The sequence below is a fragment of the Myxocyprinus asiaticus genome, chromosome 46 (assembly GCF_019703515.2).
Source record: "Myxocyprinus asiaticus isolate MX2 ecotype Aquarium Trade chromosome 46, UBuf_Myxa_2, whole genome shotgun sequence".
In the NCBI taxonomy this organism is placed as follows: domain Eukaryota; kingdom Metazoa; phylum Chordata; class Actinopteri; order Cypriniformes; family Catostomidae; genus Myxocyprinus; species Myxocyprinus asiaticus.
The window spans coordinates 3186787-3205845 of NC_059389.1; the positions used below are offsets into that span (position 1 = coordinate 3186787).

Genomic DNA, 19059 nt, shown 5'->3' on the forward strand with positions numbered 1-19059 from the left:
AGTTGAGTCAACGATAGGGTACGAGACCAACCGTTCATGCAGCCCCCTCGCGACAAGCGAAAACTCATTTTGTTTATCTAAAAACAGGTCCTCCACAGCGATAGTGACAACAGAACACAACACAGCTGCACACAAAACAGAGAACAGAACTTACTAAACATGTCTGAAGAGTTTGTAGTCCAAGAATTGATGCATTTCTATGCCCAGCTTTGTTTTTTGGAAAGTTTTTGCACCAGTGCCAATTCACAGTGGATGGAGTTACTCACGCGATGCCGAAAATAGAAAACAAGCGATGGATAGAATAACCGTCGCTCGTCACTGCTGGTTACGACAAAATCTCTGATTACTATAGAAAATATACCTTATATCGCGTGTCATTTGCCGTCAGGTTTGGACACGGTGTGACTGTGACTACCTGTAACCTCCTCTATGTTTCTGTTTGATTTCCGAATACTCCGTTCAAAAAAATAAGGCTGGGCATAGAAATGCATCAATTCTTGGACTACAAACTCTTCAGACATGTTTAGTAAGTTCTGTTCTCTGTTTTGTGTGCAGCTGTGTTGTGTTCTGTTGTCACTATCGCTGTGGGGGACCTGTATTTAAATAAATAAAATGACTTTTCGCTTGAACGCCCTAATGTTGTGAGGGTGCTCGTGAACTGTTGCTCTCGTGCCCTATCATGAACGTGCACAGGAGATCAACGGTCAGTGAACATTTTCACTAAATAATACATTAGATTTCAGTTTGTTTCTCATCAAATCTTATCATACTATGCATTCATAACAATCATGAGTCTCATGGAATAATTTATTAGACTTCTGAATTATACTTTTGTGTTCTTTTGAAGCTTGAAGAGGTGGTCACCATAAACTGCCATTGTATGACATCACTGAACACAACATTTTTCACAATTTCTCCCTTTGAGTTAAGAAAAAGAAAGAAAGTCGTATAGGGTTATAACAACACAGGGGTGAGTAAACAATGACTGAATTTTCATTTTTTGGGTGAACTAATCCTTTAAGTATTTATATGTTAAATCTAGTCACGTGTTCACCGACGGTGAGGTGTTGCCATAGTGACGGAAGCGTCCGCCGGAAGTGTGGAGAAAGGGAGCTATGGCGGACGAAACGATAAAAACGGTGAGAAATTATGCTTATATATGCTTATTTTCATAAAAATAAACACAAAATATATATTTTATATCTTTAATACAAGTAAGAGTTTGTTTATGATATTATATAACAGTTTGTATCCGTTATTCGACGTCATTTGCTCTCTAGATAAATTTAAATGGTCTTGAAGGAAAGATAATCAGACGTTGACAGATTTAAAGTTGTTTTTATCATTTGTTTTCTTTGTGCACACTGTAGTCTGTAATAAATATTATTTGAAATGTTTCTGATCTAGACTGAAGGTAATGTATCTAATGATGTGTCTATCTGAAACATAATGAATCACCTTGCATGTCAATATATGCACAAAATTGAATATTTAATGCACAATGTCTGTCAAAAGTTTATTTATCAAAATCACAGTAATAATACAGCATGCATCAGCCATTGCTGGCTATTAGGTGTTATTTATGTAAGCTCCCAAGAATATATATATATATATATATATATATATATAAAACACAAAATTCAGGAAGAAGTGAAGAGAAAGCTATTTGAGAGAAAATTATATTGCAATACGTATAAAATGTTTGACCAGACTTGTTCATTTTAAATCAAGCATTTTGCATAAATAGTCCCTTGAACTCTAACATTGTGTTCAGATTCAGTCCACATGTTTTGAACGACCCTTCAGTCACTTATTGACTAATATTTGATATTTTCTGTGTCCAGCATGTGCAGCTGTCTGTGTCCACAGACCTCAAGAAACCCCGTCCAAAGAAAGGTGAGTGTCACAAGGTCTGGAGTCTTATTATTACATTAAAAAGAAACATATTTTCGAAGGTTTTAAAGCTAAGATGTTGAACATATAATGAAAACATTGTATTACATGTATTAATTCAATATAGATAATATAAAAATGGTACAATATGACAAATCATTCAGTATGGAAGCATTTTCAGTAGTGGTCTCAAGTCTTTAGGATCCCACTGTATCTGTTCATTCTCTGGGTGGCGCTGTTTGCCTTGATTTTCCCCTGCGGCCCCATTTTGCCATGAAGAGGATTATGGCTCAGAGGGAAAAGTCTGTCCAGGAATAGAACGGATTTGGATGAGATTTTTCCGGGGGGTTTGTAGGCGAGAGCAAAAAGATGCAGACACTTCTAGTCGCAGCAGATGCCTTCTTTTATTCTGGGGCCCATTGGATTTGGGACAAATCCTATCTTGTGTCACCCCAACCCCCCCCCCCCCACACACACACACACACACACTGTGAGGAGAGACTGCTGGGACTTACAGCGAGCATGTGTGCCCTCTTTATCCAAAATAGAAACTGTTTTCGCCAGATTTTTCAATGCTGCTGCCTTTGATATTTGCATTATCACAGTTAGATCAAACAGCTTCTAACTTTTTATCAAGCTTTAGCAACTCTCATTATTTTTATATACAGTACATTCAGAAAGTATTCAGACCCCTTCATTTTTATTTATTTTTTTCATATTTTGTTATGTTGCAGCCTTATGCTAAAATGCTTAAAATTTTCAGTCTACACTCCATACCCCATAATGACAAAGCAAAAAAAAAAAAATTACAGAAGCCTCTTCTCAGTGCAAGACACATAAAAAAGCACCTAAAGGACTCTGATGAAATGAAGATGGAACTGTTTGGCCTCAATTCCAAGCATCATGTCTGGAGGAAACCAGGCACCGCTCATCACCTGCACAATACCATCCCAACGGTGAAGCACTGTGGTGGTAGCATCATGCTGTGGGGGTGTTTTTCAGCGGCAGGGACTGGGGGACTGGTCAGGAGTTGAAGAAAAGCTGAATGCAGCAAAAAACCAAAAAAGATATCCTTAATGAAAACCTGGTCCAGAGTGCTCAGGACCTCAAAATGGGCAGAAGGTTCACTTTCCAACAGGACAATGACCCTAAGCACACAGCCAAGACAATGCAAGAGTGGCTTAGGGACAACCCTGTGAATGTCCTTGAGTGGCCCAGCCAGAGCCCAGACTTGAACCCAATCAAACATCTCTGGACAGACCTGAAAATGGCTGTTGACCAACGGTCCCCATCCAACCTGACAGAGCTCAAGAGGATCTGCAGAGAAGAATGGCAGAAAATCCCCAAATCCAGATGTGCAAAGCTTGTTGCATCATACCCAAAAAGACTTGAGGCTCTAATCACTGCCAAAGGTGCTTCAACTAAGCACTGAGCTAAGGGTCTGAATACTTATGTACATGTGATATTTCAGTTTGTTCTTTTTAATAAATTTGCAAAGTTATCAAAAATCTGTTTTTTGCTTTGTCATTATGGGGTATGGAGTGTACATTGATGTGGAAAAAAATTCTTTAAAGCATTTTAGCATAAAGCTGCAACATAACAAAATGTGAAAGAAATGAAGGGGTGTGAATACTTTCTGAATGCACTGTATTTCTTGTTTTCTATAGCTTTTTAAAGAATTTGTTACAGTGGCAAGAAAGTTACCTGCATGTATGTATAAATTTGTCTTAAAATCAGGTTTGATCTTTATCTTAGTCAGAATAATGAACAAACACAATCTGTTGTAACTTATAACACAAATTATTGTATTGTTCTTGTACATAGTGAATATGTCATTCAAACATTCACAGTGTAGGTTGGAAAAAGTATGTGAACCCCTAGGCTAATGACGTCCACAAAAGCTAATTAGAGTCAGGAGTTGGCAAACCTGGCATCCAATTAATGAAACAAGATTGGAGGTGTGGGTTAGAGCTACTTTGACTTATAAAAAGCCCTCAAACATTTTGAGTTTACTATTCATAAGAAGCATCTGCTGACGTGGAACATGCCTCGCAAAAAAGAAATTCTGAAGACCTACAATTGAGAATTGTTGCTTTGCATAAAGTTATCTGGAAGAGCTTAGATATTTATATGTCCACAGTTAGACAATTTTTTTATAAATGGAGATGATTTAGTACTATAGGTACTCTCACTAGAAGTGGCCGTCCAGCCAAGATGACTCAAAGGGCACACCACAGAATGATCAGTGAGGTCAAAAAGAACCCTAAAGTGACAGATAAAGACTTAAAGGAATCATTGGAACTGGTTAACATCTCCGTTCATGAGTCTACTATACAGAAAACATTAAACAGGCATGGTGTCCATGGCAGGACACCACTAAGGAAGCTGCTGCTTTCCAACCAAAAAGTTTGCCAAAGACCACCTTGACACTCCTCAACACTACTGGGAAAATGTTTTGTGGACTGATGAAACTAAGGTTGAATTGTTTGGGAAGAACATGCAGCATTACATATGGCGTAAAAAGGGCACTGCATACCAACATGAAAACATTATCCCATCGCTGAAGTACGGTGGAGGGAGAATCATGATCTGGGGCTGCTTTGCTGCTTCGGGGCCTGGAACCCTTGTCATCATCGAGGGAAAAATGAATTCCCAAGTTTATTAAGATATCCTACAGGATAATGTCAGGGTGACTGTGTGCCAGCTGAAGCTCAGTAGAAGTTGGGTGATGCAGTAGGACAATGACCCTAAACATTGAAGTAAATCCACTACAGAATGGCTTCAAAAAAAGAAAATCCACCTTTTGGAGTGTCCCAGTCAGAGCCCATACCTTAACCCAATAGAGATGCTGTGGAATGACCTCAAGAGAGTCATTCACACCAGACATCCTAAGAATATGTCTGAGCTGAAGCAGTTCTGTAAGGAAGAATGCTTCAAAATTTCTTCTGAACATTGATGCAGGTCTAATCTGCAGCTACCGGAAACACTTGGTTGAGGATATTGCTGCCAAAGGAGGATTGACCAGTTATTAAATCTAAGGGTTCACTTACTTTTTCCACAGCACTGTGAATGTTTGATGGGATGTGTTCAATAAAGACATGAAAGATTATAATTGTTTGTGTGTTGTTAGCTTAAGCACATTGTGTTTGTCTATACTTGTGACTTTGACCAATTAATGCAGAAAACCAGCTAATTTCAAAAGGTTCACTTACTTTTTCTTGCCACTGTATGTAAGAGATAATATACAGTCAGTCGGTCACTACTGCAAAATGCATCACCCTGAAGGGGTTTATTTTGCGATAATAACCGGCTAACTGTATATTATCCAGCTTATTATGCAGCAACTTAGCAAATAAATAATTAAACCGACTAATCGTTTGAGTTGGAATGATGTTATTATGTGAGAAAAACAAGACTGTGGCTTCTCAAGAAACAACTTCCAATTTGTGTCTGTTGAGTTCTGTTGATGTTTATTTTGCGAAAATGACTTTCTGATTGCCCGTTATCCTGCTTACTACTCAACCACTTGCCAAATAAATAAATGGTCATGAAATATTGTATTATACAGTACAAATACAGTATTTGTACCATAGTTATCCATTATTTGTTTTATTAGTTCCATAATTATGATTACAGATGTTTATGATTCATGTTATCTTGAAGCAGATAAATTTAAGTGTTCAAATAATTTTGGTTACATACATAGATTAATTTACAATGTATGTTTTCTCTTTTTGCAGCTCCTGAACTTCCCATTTTGGAGAGAAGAAACTGGCTTATACATCTGCATTACATCCACAAAGATTATGAGACCTGCAAGGTCAAATTTACTCATACAACCAAATGATAAATAAAGTGATTTTGCTGGTATAATTTAGCATTATTTATGTTTGTGGGCTCACTTCAGAATGAACAACGAATAATCACATTTATTAGTTTGTTCCTACCTAATAATGTGGTCTTGATTTGTGTTTATTCTGATTTCAGGCGATCATTAAAGAGCAACTGCATGAAACTCAAGGCATGTGTGAATATGCCATTTATGTGCAAGGTCAGTTTTGAAGTTCACCTTTTACTCTTATATCTGCATTATAAACACACTCTAATACTGCAAAATAATCTGAACGACTTTAGTGTACATTATAGATTTCTTTAAAATCAGGACTCAATGTTCGAAATAGCAGTAGCACACAACTCACTCCATTTGTGCAGTATTTTGCAGTATGTTTACAGTATGTGAATGTGTGTTTGTAGCTCTGATCATGAGGTTAGAAGGGAAGATCCAGCAGTCTCTGGAGTTGTTTCAGAGTTGTGCGATTATCAATCCCAAGAGCTCAGACAACCTCAAGCAAGTGGCGCGGTCCCTGTGAGTGCCAAACGCACAACACTGCAATATAACATCACAGAAAACAGATCTAAACTTGTTTACCCATGCTGTGGTTATAGTTTTGTGATATATCTGTTTAGCCCCAGTGGTGGTTTGGATACAGTTTATGTGTAAACTGATGAGAAATACATAGAAATATGCTTTGTTTATGATGTGTGTTGTTTCCTCCGTTTAGTTTTCTTCTAGGGAAACATAAAGCTGCTATCGAGGTTTATAATGAAGCCGCACGTCTCAATCAGAAGGACTGGGTAAATACACATCCACTGATGTCATTGCATTCTCATCTGTGTTATGATGATCCGTTGCCAATGTAGTCAACATGCAATCAAAATGTTATTGTGCACGATTCATCCATGCACGTTATTCTGAAGAAAAATGTCTTCATAATCTTTCATCCAAATGTAAAAACTTGTTCCGCCTCTGAAACGACTTCACAAAGCCCTCCTATTTATCATGTAGAGACACTTTTTACCGTCCAATCAATTCCTGTTTAAGAAAATGAAGCTGCGGCATACAACGTTTTTCTCAGAAATATCCCACAATAAAATGAAGAGATGTGTGGAATATTGTGTAAATGTGTGATCATTTTTACTTGCAGGAAATCAGCCATAATCTCGGCGTTTGCTACATCTACACCAAAGACTTCAAGAGTGTAAGTTCTGCCAATGTTATGTTTTAATTCTGAGCTGTGACTTTGTGAATATTTGCCTTGTTATTTAGTGCATACATTATTATTTAACACTCATTCTTTTTCTTTATTTGTTGTTTGAAACATTCCAGATTTGACAGGAAAATATTTACCTTTTCTTTTGCGCAGTTAATGCTGCATTAAGGATATTCTGTGTGTGTGTGTGCAGGCAGAAGACCAGTTGAATTTGGCACTAAAGCTGAATAAACATGATTTGACCTTCATGATGCTGGGAAAAATGCACTTACTGCAGGGCGACACAGAGAAAGCCATCGACGTCTACAAGAGTGCTGTCGAGTATGTCTGAATACACGCATATATTGTATATACATTCCACACTTTTGTAGCATTTTCCACCCTGAGGTCCACGTACAATGTTAGTTAATGCTGATGTAACTTTTTCTGTGTTAAAATACATTCTCCTATCCCTGCTTAATAAGCATGGACAACTATAAGTAAACCATTTGTAGGTTCATTTCCTCAAAAACTGTAAACAATGTGACTCGTGGCACTATCATTTTTTTTATTTTTATTAAAACAATAATATTGGCTCGACCGGTGGTGTGAGTTGGGGGCGATGCGATCTGTTTGTTCGATCAATTGCAGATGGGGGGCATATTCAGAAAGCTGTTTGAAAACAATGTTTATTTTTGCCATTTCGTTCATGCAGTGGTGCAGAAATTACACGCTTCAGCTTTAAGTAAAAAGTTCACATTTAGTTTTTCATGACCCTCTCTCTGTCCATTAGAATCAGACCATTTCTGGATGTTTTTGCTATATGTAAATGACCTGTTGTGATTGGCTAACATTTACGTATTAGCGCAGTTCACAGTAGACTAGTTTCCATCCACTTTTCGCGCTATTTTGTTATCGACAAAGTGAAAATGCGTAAAACAAATTTTGCGAAATTTGCTGTCTTCTGCCCGTTTCCATTCAAATGGACTTTTATCGATGAAAATGGTGTGCGTGATGACGTCATGCCTAAAAAAAACACATTGTCGCATAAGTTTTGGTTTATCACAAAAGAAATCTGCCCTGAAGCCGTTTCCATTCAGAAATGTGTTTTTCGCTAATTCGCCTCCCAGATGTCCCTAATTTTTTTTGTCTGAAGTTTTGGTAAAATGGGGAGAGTATTGAGACAGTTCATTGAAATTAACCAGCTTACTGTTATTTTAATTTCACAAATAAAAGCAATCAAAAGAGTAGTGGGGGAAATTTTTGTCTTAGTATAAGGAGCATCCATCGTTGTGTATATGCTGTGTGCACAGCTAATAAAGAAACATTGATGCGGTGTAATATCAGGGTTTATATATGATACATTCCTGATATTCAATAGGCTGTTTTGAACAATCATCTAATCTAAAGCATCACCATCACAACTGCACTATGTCCCGTATATTTGTCCAGCAACTTTTAACGACCTTGATTATCATCTAAAATTAATTTTAGCGTCATAGTGCAATTTACATTTTCTGAAGAAGCTCAGCAAATGTGATCCGAGGTAAAGAGGGTTAGATTTAAAATATTTAAACGTTTTAAAAGGTTCAAAGCTCGTTTTCTGAAAGTGAACTCATTGGACAAATAGTTCCGATAGTTTATAGTCTTGAAAAAAGTCTAGAACATTCTGAAAATGTAATTCAGCCGACATTTTTCATCTACAGAACAGGGTACGGCTAATTTAAGTTTATGTAAAGAAAGGCATATATAGGCCTAAAAATATTATTTTGCTTTCATTTGGTAATTAATTTTTTTTAATTTAATGCTTTTTTCGTTTGGTAATTTATTTAATTTAATTCAGGGAATTTTGCTGGCATTTTTTCAAAAGTAAGCTAAACAATAATTTAATATAATATGTTAGTGTTGTTAGTATTCCAAAAAAGCACACTGAAGCTTTTCTCCTAGTATTGCGTATTTATTTATATTTAATTTAAAACATCTTTGAAATGAAATGTTTTTTATATTGTGGGCTAATTCCATGACTGCCGTCTATTACTTTGAATGGTGTGTAAAAGAAACTTTAATAAATAAACGGATGTCTACTGTGATTAAATTAATCACAAACAGTGGCCATTCATTTGTTCTCCTTGCACTTTTCGATGACCGGTGCATGATACGAGATATTTGTGTTGGCACTCCTGGAAGTGTCATGTTTGCAGCATCGGATCTATATGCCGTTAAGATCAATCCATAATCACGTACAATAAATTGGCTTTCAAGGATCCAATACCTTGTTGTCATGATTAACACAGGCTAACGATTGGGGTAAATTCTATCATGTGACACTACATTTTTGCGTTAATGACAATTTTCTCGTCAAAAAGTGTTTCCAAACCAGTTTTTCGCGACATCTGAAGTATCGACATAGAGTTTATGCGCTAGAGTTAAACGGAAAAATATTGTGTCGACACTTGTGAAATTTTAGCGATAATTTGCGTTTCCATCAGCTTTATTTTGATGCGCTAAAACTTTTTTTGCAAAAAATCCTTGGATGGAAACGTAGTTGTGTTGCTCATCAAGTTGCTAAAAACTGAATAGATGGGTGAATCTTATGAAAACATGTCCAGCTCTTATTTCATCCCAAAATCAAAAGGAATGAAGTCTATATTTAAGACCTTTAAGATTTTTTTGCATTGTTACATTATTTTCATGACGAATTCTACTGTCTGGAAACAATTATATATATTTTTTAAATTAAAATCAGCATAAATTAAATCCAGTAAAATAAATATTACCATGATGTAAAACATACTAGGGCTGTCAATCGATTCAAATGTTTAATCGAATTATTTACATGGTATGCCAATTTATTAACCGCAAATGTAAATATTTGCTCAGAAAGCCCCTCAAATAACAATAATTCAATATATAATGATTACGTAATAATAAATAGTTAAATAATTATAAATACAATTTTATGTATATATTATAAAAAATAATAATTCAGATAATTAAAATGCATTACATTATTGTGGCAGACGAGTTAAGCATTGATAAGGCAAAACAAAAATTGGCTTTAGAATCAAATATATTGTTTATTTAAAATTTTTTGAACATTGGTTAATCATGGGCCTACAGTTCAATCCATTTTGCAATTGAATTCATCAATCTGTCCGAGGTTAGACTTATTTTATGCTTTTGGAGCATCTCACTTTGGTTGCGTCGCATCATAAACTAGTTAAACGTAGTTACCTGAACTTCTTGAGATCCCTGCGTACGGATTTGCAGTTCATCAAGCTGTGTTAGAGTGCAAGAGCGTGTTCTCATCTTGTTTTTATTTATTTATTTATTTTATTATTATTTTTATTATGATATTTAACAGGGGGATACATAGTCATAAAACAAGTACAATCAAACAATCATGTTAACAAGACCTTATTCATCTGACATATTCCAACATAAATACTGCTGTCAGTAAGTGTGGTTTGTTCTCTGTATAAGCTGCACGTTGCCTATATAGCGAGTTCCACTTACTGCCCCCTGGAGAAAACAGGTGGTACTTCAAGCTTGAATTGCTCCGGTCTGGGAACATGATTAATTGCGTTAATTTTTTGAACGTGTTATTTTTTTATATAATTAATCATACTGAATTAACACGTTAAATAGACACTAAAACATACATTCATTTGTAAAGTGTACTTTACAAACTATATAACAACAACAACTAATGTAATTAATATAATTTATAACACTTTTAAAATGAATATAATTGGTAACACTTTTAACATTAGTTAACATGATCTAACAATGAACAGTACTTTAACAGCATTTATTAATCTGAGTTAGTGTTGATTTTGACATATACTAATATTTTTTTAATTAGTAGTAGTAAATGGTAACATTAGTTAATGCAATATGATTAAACATGAAATAACAATGAACAGTTGTATTTTAATAAATACAACTGATCATTCTGCTTAATTGTCATGATAACACAAAGCAAACTGCAAAAATCTTACTAAAGACAGTACAAATAATACTAAAACTTGGCTTTATTTTCTTTTGATATGTCCGCTGACATATGTTTTTTTCACGTTTTGTTTGTAGTACTGCATCAGTCACATCTGACTCGAAGAGTTCAAACACACTTTATTTCTTCTTGCACAAACACTGTCAAAGTTTCTGAGGTGTCTTTACCCACAGTGCATCATTTCAACAGCGGGAATGTCTCTCTTCACACTGTTGTCATGTTTTGCTCACTTTGAGTAAAGATGTTTCTTACATGAGACAGAGAGGAACCTCAGATGCCTGGAGTGGCGCTCAGCATGTCGCTCTGCCACAGCGCAGATGAAACGCCCAAGGTAGAAAAGCATGCTGGGATCAGTGAGGCGCTCTTAGCTGTAATTAATCACATTTACTGTCTCACTGTGACCGGCCTAACCTCTCTGTTTCCTTTTGCTCTTTCTACCTTGTCATTTTCCTTTTCTTTTTTCTGTATATCTTTCAAGTTGCCTCAGAAAACATATCCCGAGGACACCCTTAGAAACAGACTTCTCACTGTCTTCTACTTAAAGGGATAGTTCACCCAGAAAAGAAAATTCTGTTATCATTTACACCCCCCAGGTCGTTCCAAACCTGCATGACTTTCTTTTTACATGCTGTGTCATCATAAAATTAGTCAAGAATTTCAGGAAGGTGTGCAAACAAAATAAATATCACCAAACTGCTTAGCAGAACAAAAACGTCGATTTTTATGTGAACTTAAAGACACCCGTTTGCCCAGCAAGTATAAATTAGCCTTTACGTGGCACACAACAGGAGGAGTTAGGCTAAATATTCTCACTGCTCTTTTCCGTACAATGAAAGTGGATGGTGACTGAGGCTGATAAGCTCCAAAAAAAGACAAAACAGCATCATAAAAATAGTCCATATGACTTTGCGCTATATTCCAAGTGTTTTAAAGACATACAATTGCTTTTTGTAAGGACTAAATCAAGATTTAAGTCGTTAATGACTGAAAATCACACTATCCGCAATGGCTTTCAAGGTTTACACTAATGCCTGCTATAGTGCCCCATGTGGCAGTACTAAAAACTCAAAATAAGAATGCATCTACATGCATTGTGTAAAAACTTGCGCTTTTGCACATTTCGGTACGCAATGACGTGTGAAATTGAACCTGCGCAGCTAGAGCTTGAATGAAAGACCTGTTCAAGGCTACATACAGAGAAATTGCATAATAAACGGCATTTCTAATCATTCAGTTTGTGTAGTTTCACAAGTTTCCTACACTAACCTGCAAAATCAACGTCACTTTGTTCATTCTTGAAGAAGAACAAAAACCATCGTAACTTTGGACTGCCATCTGCTGCGCTCGTCCTGTGTGTTTGTGTGAGAGATACTTCGACCGGCTTTAGTAAATGTTATATCACCCTCTTGTGGTCTCCCAATGATATTACGCCAGATTTTTAAACAGAGGCCAACTGGGGGCCTGGGTAGCTCAGCGAGTACTGACGTTGACTACCACCCCTGGAGTCGTGAGTTTGAATCCAGGATGTGCTGAGTGACTCCAGCCAGGTCTCCTAAACAACCAAATTGGCCCGGTTGCTAGGGAGGGTAGAGTCAACTCCTCGTGGTTGCTATAATGTGGTTCTCACTCTCGGTAGGGTACGTGGTTGAGTTGTGCGTGGATGCCGCGGAGAATAGCGTGAAGCCTCCACACACACAACGTCTCCACGGTAACGCACTCAAAATGCCACGTGATAAGATGCGTGTGTTGACGCTCTCAGACGCGGAGGCAACTGAGTGAACTGGAAAGCATGCAGATTAGGCTTCTAATTTAAATGCTGGCTAATTTTAATATCAATGCCTCAAAAATATATTGATAAAATAACGTGCCGATCAATAATCGATATTTTATGACATCCCTATTGTGTACAGTATGTTTTGGCCTTAAATTGTATTATCTTCCTCCAACAAAGCTATCGTATGGTTTCAGAAGACTTGGAATATAGTGCATGATTTTTTATTTTTTTTGTGTTTTTTTTTTAGCTCAACAATATTAGTCCCCATCAACATTCATTGGCCGAAACCAGGAAAATAATGCCTCCGGAGGCTGTATATGGAGGTCGGAAGGGATCAATGCACGTCCGAATCCAATGTTCACTTCATATCCTGTCTACTGAGATACCTTCATCTGATTGATTTTTAAGGCAGCATAGACGTATCCTTCGCTGCCTATCAAATCCCACAATCCTGTGCGTGCGGATCCACAGTGATTGAGCTGAAGACAAAAATGCCAGCCGAAGAGGCAGCTGATAGCCAGTTTGTGTATAAATGTAAATTATCACTTTTTCCAAATTTTCTTGCAAGAAAGTAGTATTGTAGTTATTAAATATACACTTGGTTTTCGCCAAAACTCTCTTGATTTTGTTCTAGATTACTTGAACGTTGTGGTTCGGTTGGACTGAATGAAGCAGACGTGTTACCTTTAGTGGTATCCTAGCAACGATGTGACGTTATACTGCCTCAGTAGCCTGTCCATATCCAGTTTGTGGAGATACCTTCATACGCAAACGCTGTCTGTTGAGTCGTTGACTGATAGGGCAGCGAGGCAACAAGACAGCTACCTTTGGTTTCGGACACAGCCATTGAGTAGAAAAGAATAGCGCAAATATTCTCCAAGGTCACATCCACACTAATCCATTTTCATTTGGAAACTCTGTTTCCTAATGTCATCATTTTCCAAAGTATGTGGTAATGGAGGGCGTTTTCGAAACAGCTTTCAGTTAAGAAAAAATTTGTTCTAGCGTGGATGAGAGGTGTAAACGTAGCAAAATCAATGCATTTTTAAACGAAAACATATTAAGGCTGAAACTATTTTTATGCAGATGTGAGCGCTTTGCCAACGCATTTCTTGCGTTACTGTGTCGTAAGAAATCTCAGTACTCAAAGGGGTGATAGAGTCACCTTCAAAAGTTAGTGCCATTAAACTGGATGTGTTAATATTCTGGTAAATTGATATAAATGTATTGACTTTAACTTCAAACTGTTCTCCGCCATGACAGTAGTTGACTTGAAAGAGAAAACTCACCATAGAAGCAGACAGTTCACACCAATATCCACTATAGCACCCCTTGTGGCAAAGTTGAGAATGCAATGCGTACTTGCGTTGTGTTATGAATTGCAGTCTAACACATTTTGGAACGCAGCTGCGAACGATATCAAACATCTGCATTCACGATCTTGCATAGAGTATGTTTTCAGCCTTTAGTTTAGAAGTGGTCTTAAAGTTCTCCTTTTGGGTTCCACGGACAAAGAAATTCATATACAGGTTTGGAACAACATGAGGGTGATTAATCTGAATTTAAATTTTTGGGGTAAACTGTCCCTTTTAAAGAGCATTCAACAAATAAAACTGCTAAAGGAATCGCTAATCTGCTTTTCTCCACAGGAATCCTGCAATTTGATGACTCTTGATTACTGGTGTTGACTTTTCTCTGTTCCCTGAGAGGAGAAACGGGGGCGACTTAGAACAGTTCTCCTCCCCTTGTTCACACACACACACACACACTGTATCTCTGGCTCAGATATCAAAGAACTGCGGGGGGTGGTTAGCCCGTGTGTGTTTGCGATCTCCTCATTACCGCGGCCTCCCCACTGAGCTGATGTATTAGTAATGCAGTGTATTGAGAGGAGATTTCAGGGACCCAAGGCAGAGCTCCAAATTTTCCACACGGTTCATCTTGCAGTAGATGAAGTTCTGCATCACAGACAGCGTCAATTAATAACTGCTCGTATGATGGAAAACTTTAGGATTTTACATTGCAGGAAAGGTCTGGTTTTGTAATAATACAGGAAAACGAAAACTATGGTAATAAAAATCAATCATTCTGCCAAAAAAAAAAAAAAACATTTTTACTACAGTTTTACAGTTACTATAGTAACACCATGGTTAATTTATGGGACAAAATGGTTTTTAAACCATGGTTTCTACCAAAAAAAATTAACCATGTTTTCTATAGTAACCCTGCAGTAAGCATGTCTGTGGTGAGAACCATGGTTGTGAAAATATACCACTAGTTAACCAAGGCGCTACTGTACTAAAACTAACCTTTTTTTTTTTTTTTTGGCAGAATGATTGATTTTTATTTTTATTTTATTGATATAGATTTGGTTTTCCAGTTATTACTAATTTTACCATGAATATCATGGTTAAAATATAGTTACTGTAGTAAAACCTCAGTCAATTTTGTGGTTATGGATTTACTGCAAATACCATAGTTGAACTATAGTTACAGTAGTAACACCATGGTAAATTTTTGTAAGGGATGGATAAACATTGCAAGGGAACCCAAAATTGTGAGAGAACGCAAAGTTTTTGTGAGGGAATGCGGAGCTATTGCAATCCAATGCAAAATGTATTATGAGGGAATGTAACTTTTTGCGAGGGGAGACAGAACTATTGCGAGGGAACGCAAAACATATTGCGAGGGAACGCAAAACATATTGCGAATGAATGCAACATTTTGAGAGGGAACGCAAAAGTATTACGTGGGAACGCAAAACGTTTTGCGAAGGAACGCAAAACTTATTCAGAAGAAATACAAACCGTTGTGAGGGAACGCAAAACATATTGCGAGGGAACAAAACTATTGCGAGGGAACGCAAAACACATTGCGAGGGAACATGCAAAACATATTGCGAGGGAACACGCAAAACATATTGCGAGGGAACAAAACTATTGCGAGGGAACGCAAAACATATTGCGAATGAATGCAACATTTTGAGAGGGAACGCAAAAGTATTACGTGGGAACGCAAAACGTTTTGCGAAGGAACGCAAAACTTATTCAGAAGAAATACAAACCGTTGTGAGGGAACGCAAAACATATTGCGAGGGAACAAAACTATTGCGAGGGAACGCAAAACACATTGCGAGGGAACATGCAAAACATATTGCGAGGGAACACGCAAAACATATTGCGAGGGAACAAAACTATTGCGAGGGAACGCAAAACATTGCGAATGAATGCAACATTTTGCGAGGGAACGCAAAACGTTTTGCGAGGGAACGCAAAACTTTTTGCGAGGGAACGCAAAACTTTTTGCGAGGGAACGCAAAACTTATTCAGAAGAAATACAAACCGTTGTGAGGGAATGCAAAACATATTGCGAGGGAACGCAAAACATATTGCGAATGAATGCAACATTTTGAGAGGGAACGCAAAAGTATTGCGAGGGAACGCAAAACATATTGCGAGGAAACGCAAAACTTTTTGCGAGGGACGCAAAACTTATTCAGAAGAAATACAAACTGTTGTGAGGGAATGCAAAACCATTTTAGAAAATGAATTCCCTCCCTGTCCTCTAAAGGGCTCCAAACATCCACACCAGATCTGCACTTTCCTCCAACAAAAACTCTCTCCATTATCATATACTTCGTAAAATGATGACTTTTTATTTTTGGTCCTAGAACAACATTCTAACCTAAACTTGGAAAGAAATGATTGGCCGATAAGGCTGCAGTGCAAGTCGTTAAAGGGATAGTTCAACCATAAATTGAAATTTCTGTCATCATTTACTTACCCTCATGTTGTTCCAAACCCGTATGACTTTCTTCTGTGGAACCCCAAAGTAGATAATAGCTAGTATGTTAGTCTCAGTCATCATTCGCTTTCATTGTGTCTTTTTTTATACAACGAAAGTAGGCTGTCAGCCTTTGAGAATGCAAAAAATATAAGGATCATAAGTCATTGTATTCCTGGACATGTTCTCAACAGGTTTTGAAAGATTCACCCAGTTACTACTCATTATTGTTTGTTCCAGATTTTCCCCTGAGAACACAGAGCTGTTGACTACACTCGGCCTGCTCTATATGCAGGTAAATGATGTGAAACTTTCATGACAATCCCTGCAGTTACTAGTTGTGCAACATCCATCTTTATATTTCATATGTAACAGTTTCAGTCTGCTAATGTATACAAATAATTCATACCAGTGTCATACAGTATGAGTGTTTGTTTACTACAAGTTCTCAAGCCTTTTGTTTGTCTCTTTCAGCTCGGCAAATATCAAAAAGCCTTTGAACACCTCGGAAACGCTCTGACATATGACCCTAATAACTTTAAGGTGGGATACAGTTTAGTTTCAGTTAGTACAGTTTAGCAGTCTGACTAATTCAGTGTCAGTAACATTGTGTGTGTGTGTGTGTGTCAGGCTATCCTCGCGGCCGGCAGCATGATGCAGACTCACGGAGATTATGACGTGGCCATGAATAAATATCGTGTGGCGGCGTACGCCGTCCCTGAAAGCCCCCCGCTCTGGAATAACATCGGAATGTGCTTCTTCGGCAAAAAGAAATACGTGGCTGTAAGTTAGAGTCTATTCATGTGGCATGCTTTCTTTTTTCTCTTTCTCATCTCCATCTCTCCTCCAGGCCATCAGCTGTCTTAAGCGTGCAAACTATCTCTCTCCGTTCGACTGGAAGATTCTTTATAATCTGGGTTTGGTTCATCTGACCATGCAGCAGTATGCATCGGCTTTTCACTTCCTGAGCGCTGCCATCAATCTGCGGCCACGCATGAGCGAGCTGTACATGCTACTGGCAGGTAAATACTGACAAATCTGACCTGCTGTTTCAAGCAATGTTTGGCGGCATTAGGATGCAATAATGCAACACATCACTGCTCAATGTATCTATTAGGATGATTTGATTTGTGCTCTGACATTAAACAGTTGCCCTGACTAACCTGGATGACGCAGATAATGCCTGCAGGTCTTACGAGCAGGCGGTACAGCTAGACGAGTATGTTCTTTTAACACTGATCTATACCACGTTAAAACTTGAATGTATATAAACTTACGGAGAACAAGCTGAGTTTTAAAGTGTGGATTTTGTCTCTGACAGGTTAAACCCGCTAGTGAATCTGAACTTTGCCGTGTTCCTATATAATCAGGGTGATAAAAAAGCCGCCCTTCTCCAGTACCAGGAAATGGAGAGGAAAGTCAACGCCCAGGTGGACAACAACAGCAACACTGAGTTTGACCCAGAGGTACTTGAGCTCACATAATCTCACAGAACCAGACTTTTGGCTGCTGCCTCGTTGCCTCAGTCAGTCACTTCACATATGAAGGTACCTCGTAAAGACACTGGTTTTGGACAGCCTTCCAAGACACTAAAACATCACGGCTAATGGTCTAAAACTAATTCAAGTGAGCTGTAGATATATGAAAAACTGAACATTGTTTGTCTTGTTTATGCTTTGAACCAATGAGCCAACCGCACACAGGTTTTTGGGATGCAAACGGCAGTAAAGGCCTGGTGGATGGCCAAATGACCGCATCTCAGCAGACGTATACATGAACATGCCAGCTCACGTTGACATGCATTACTACAGATATCCTCTCTTTCACAAACAGCTGATTGAAATGGCGCAGAAGATGGGTGCCGCTTTGCAGGCAGGTGAGAATCTGTACTGGAGTAAACCAGGCAGAGATGGCAAGAGCAGCCAGCGGTCATCCTCCAGCAAACCCAGTAGCTCTCAGCAGCCTCTGGGCACCAATCAGGCCCTGGGTCAGGCCATGTCTTCAGCTGCAGGATACGGCAAGAGCATGCAGATAACCGCAAGTACCGAACCACATGCTGTCTGCCCCTGAATGTCTGTTTACGATTCATTACCTCCTAGTCCATCCTCACATTTTCTCTATTCCCCTGCAGGACCCGAGGCAGACAGCACCCTCTCTGCCCCCACAGATGCTCCTGGAGATGAGGACGAGGTAGAGGAGGTGGCCAAACCGGCCAAACTCGAAGAGAAGAGCAAAGCAAAAGCAGCGGTTGAATAGACTGTGGTTTACCTGCTATGGGCTCAAAATATATTTAGATCCAAAGCTTAAAAGATTTATGTTTAAGTATATTTAAGTGTTATAACTTATGAACGTACAGCATTTGTATGTTTGTAGGAAATGTTTGTCAGGCTCATTTTGGGTCTTCTTCCGGATCTTTAGTTATTGGAATGTTACATTACATTAATGTAGTTGGTTCATTTGTGTCTGCCCACCTTTAGAAAGGATATTTTGCTTAAAAGTATGGGCTTGCTTTTGCATAAAGTTTTGTCCAATAAAAACGGCATTTCATTATATTTATTGGTCCTTCG

At 38.0% G+C, this 19059-nt stretch overlaps 1 protein-coding gene across 2 annotated transcripts; it reads left to right on the top strand.

Annotated features, from left to right (window-relative positions):
- The first annotated feature begins 1088 nt into the window (after positions 1-1088).
- Positions 1089-19044, top strand: bbs4 (Bardet-Biedl syndrome 4). 2 transcript variants are annotated; one of them, XM_051689990.1, is made up of 16 exons: positions 1089-1139; positions 1845-1896; positions 5634-5713; positions 5881-5944; positions 6148-6259; positions 6456-6528; positions 6879-6932; positions 7138-7265; positions 16733-16787; positions 16967-17035; positions 17123-17275; positions 17343-17514; positions 17642-17711; positions 17814-17958; positions 18326-18533; positions 18624-19044. In XM_051689990.1, the coding sequence occupies exons 1-16, from the start codon at positions 1116-1118 to the stop codon at positions 18746-18748; spliced, it is 1584 nt and encodes a 527-aa protein (XP_051545950.1). In that variant the 5' UTR covers positions 1089-1115; the 3' UTR covers positions 18749-19044. The 2 variants fall into 2 exon arrangements, with proteins under 2 accessions (XP_051545950.1, XP_051545951.1); XM_051689991.1 differs by having other exon boundaries at positions 18326-18529.
- The last annotated feature ends 15 nt before the right edge of the window (positions 19045-19059 follow it).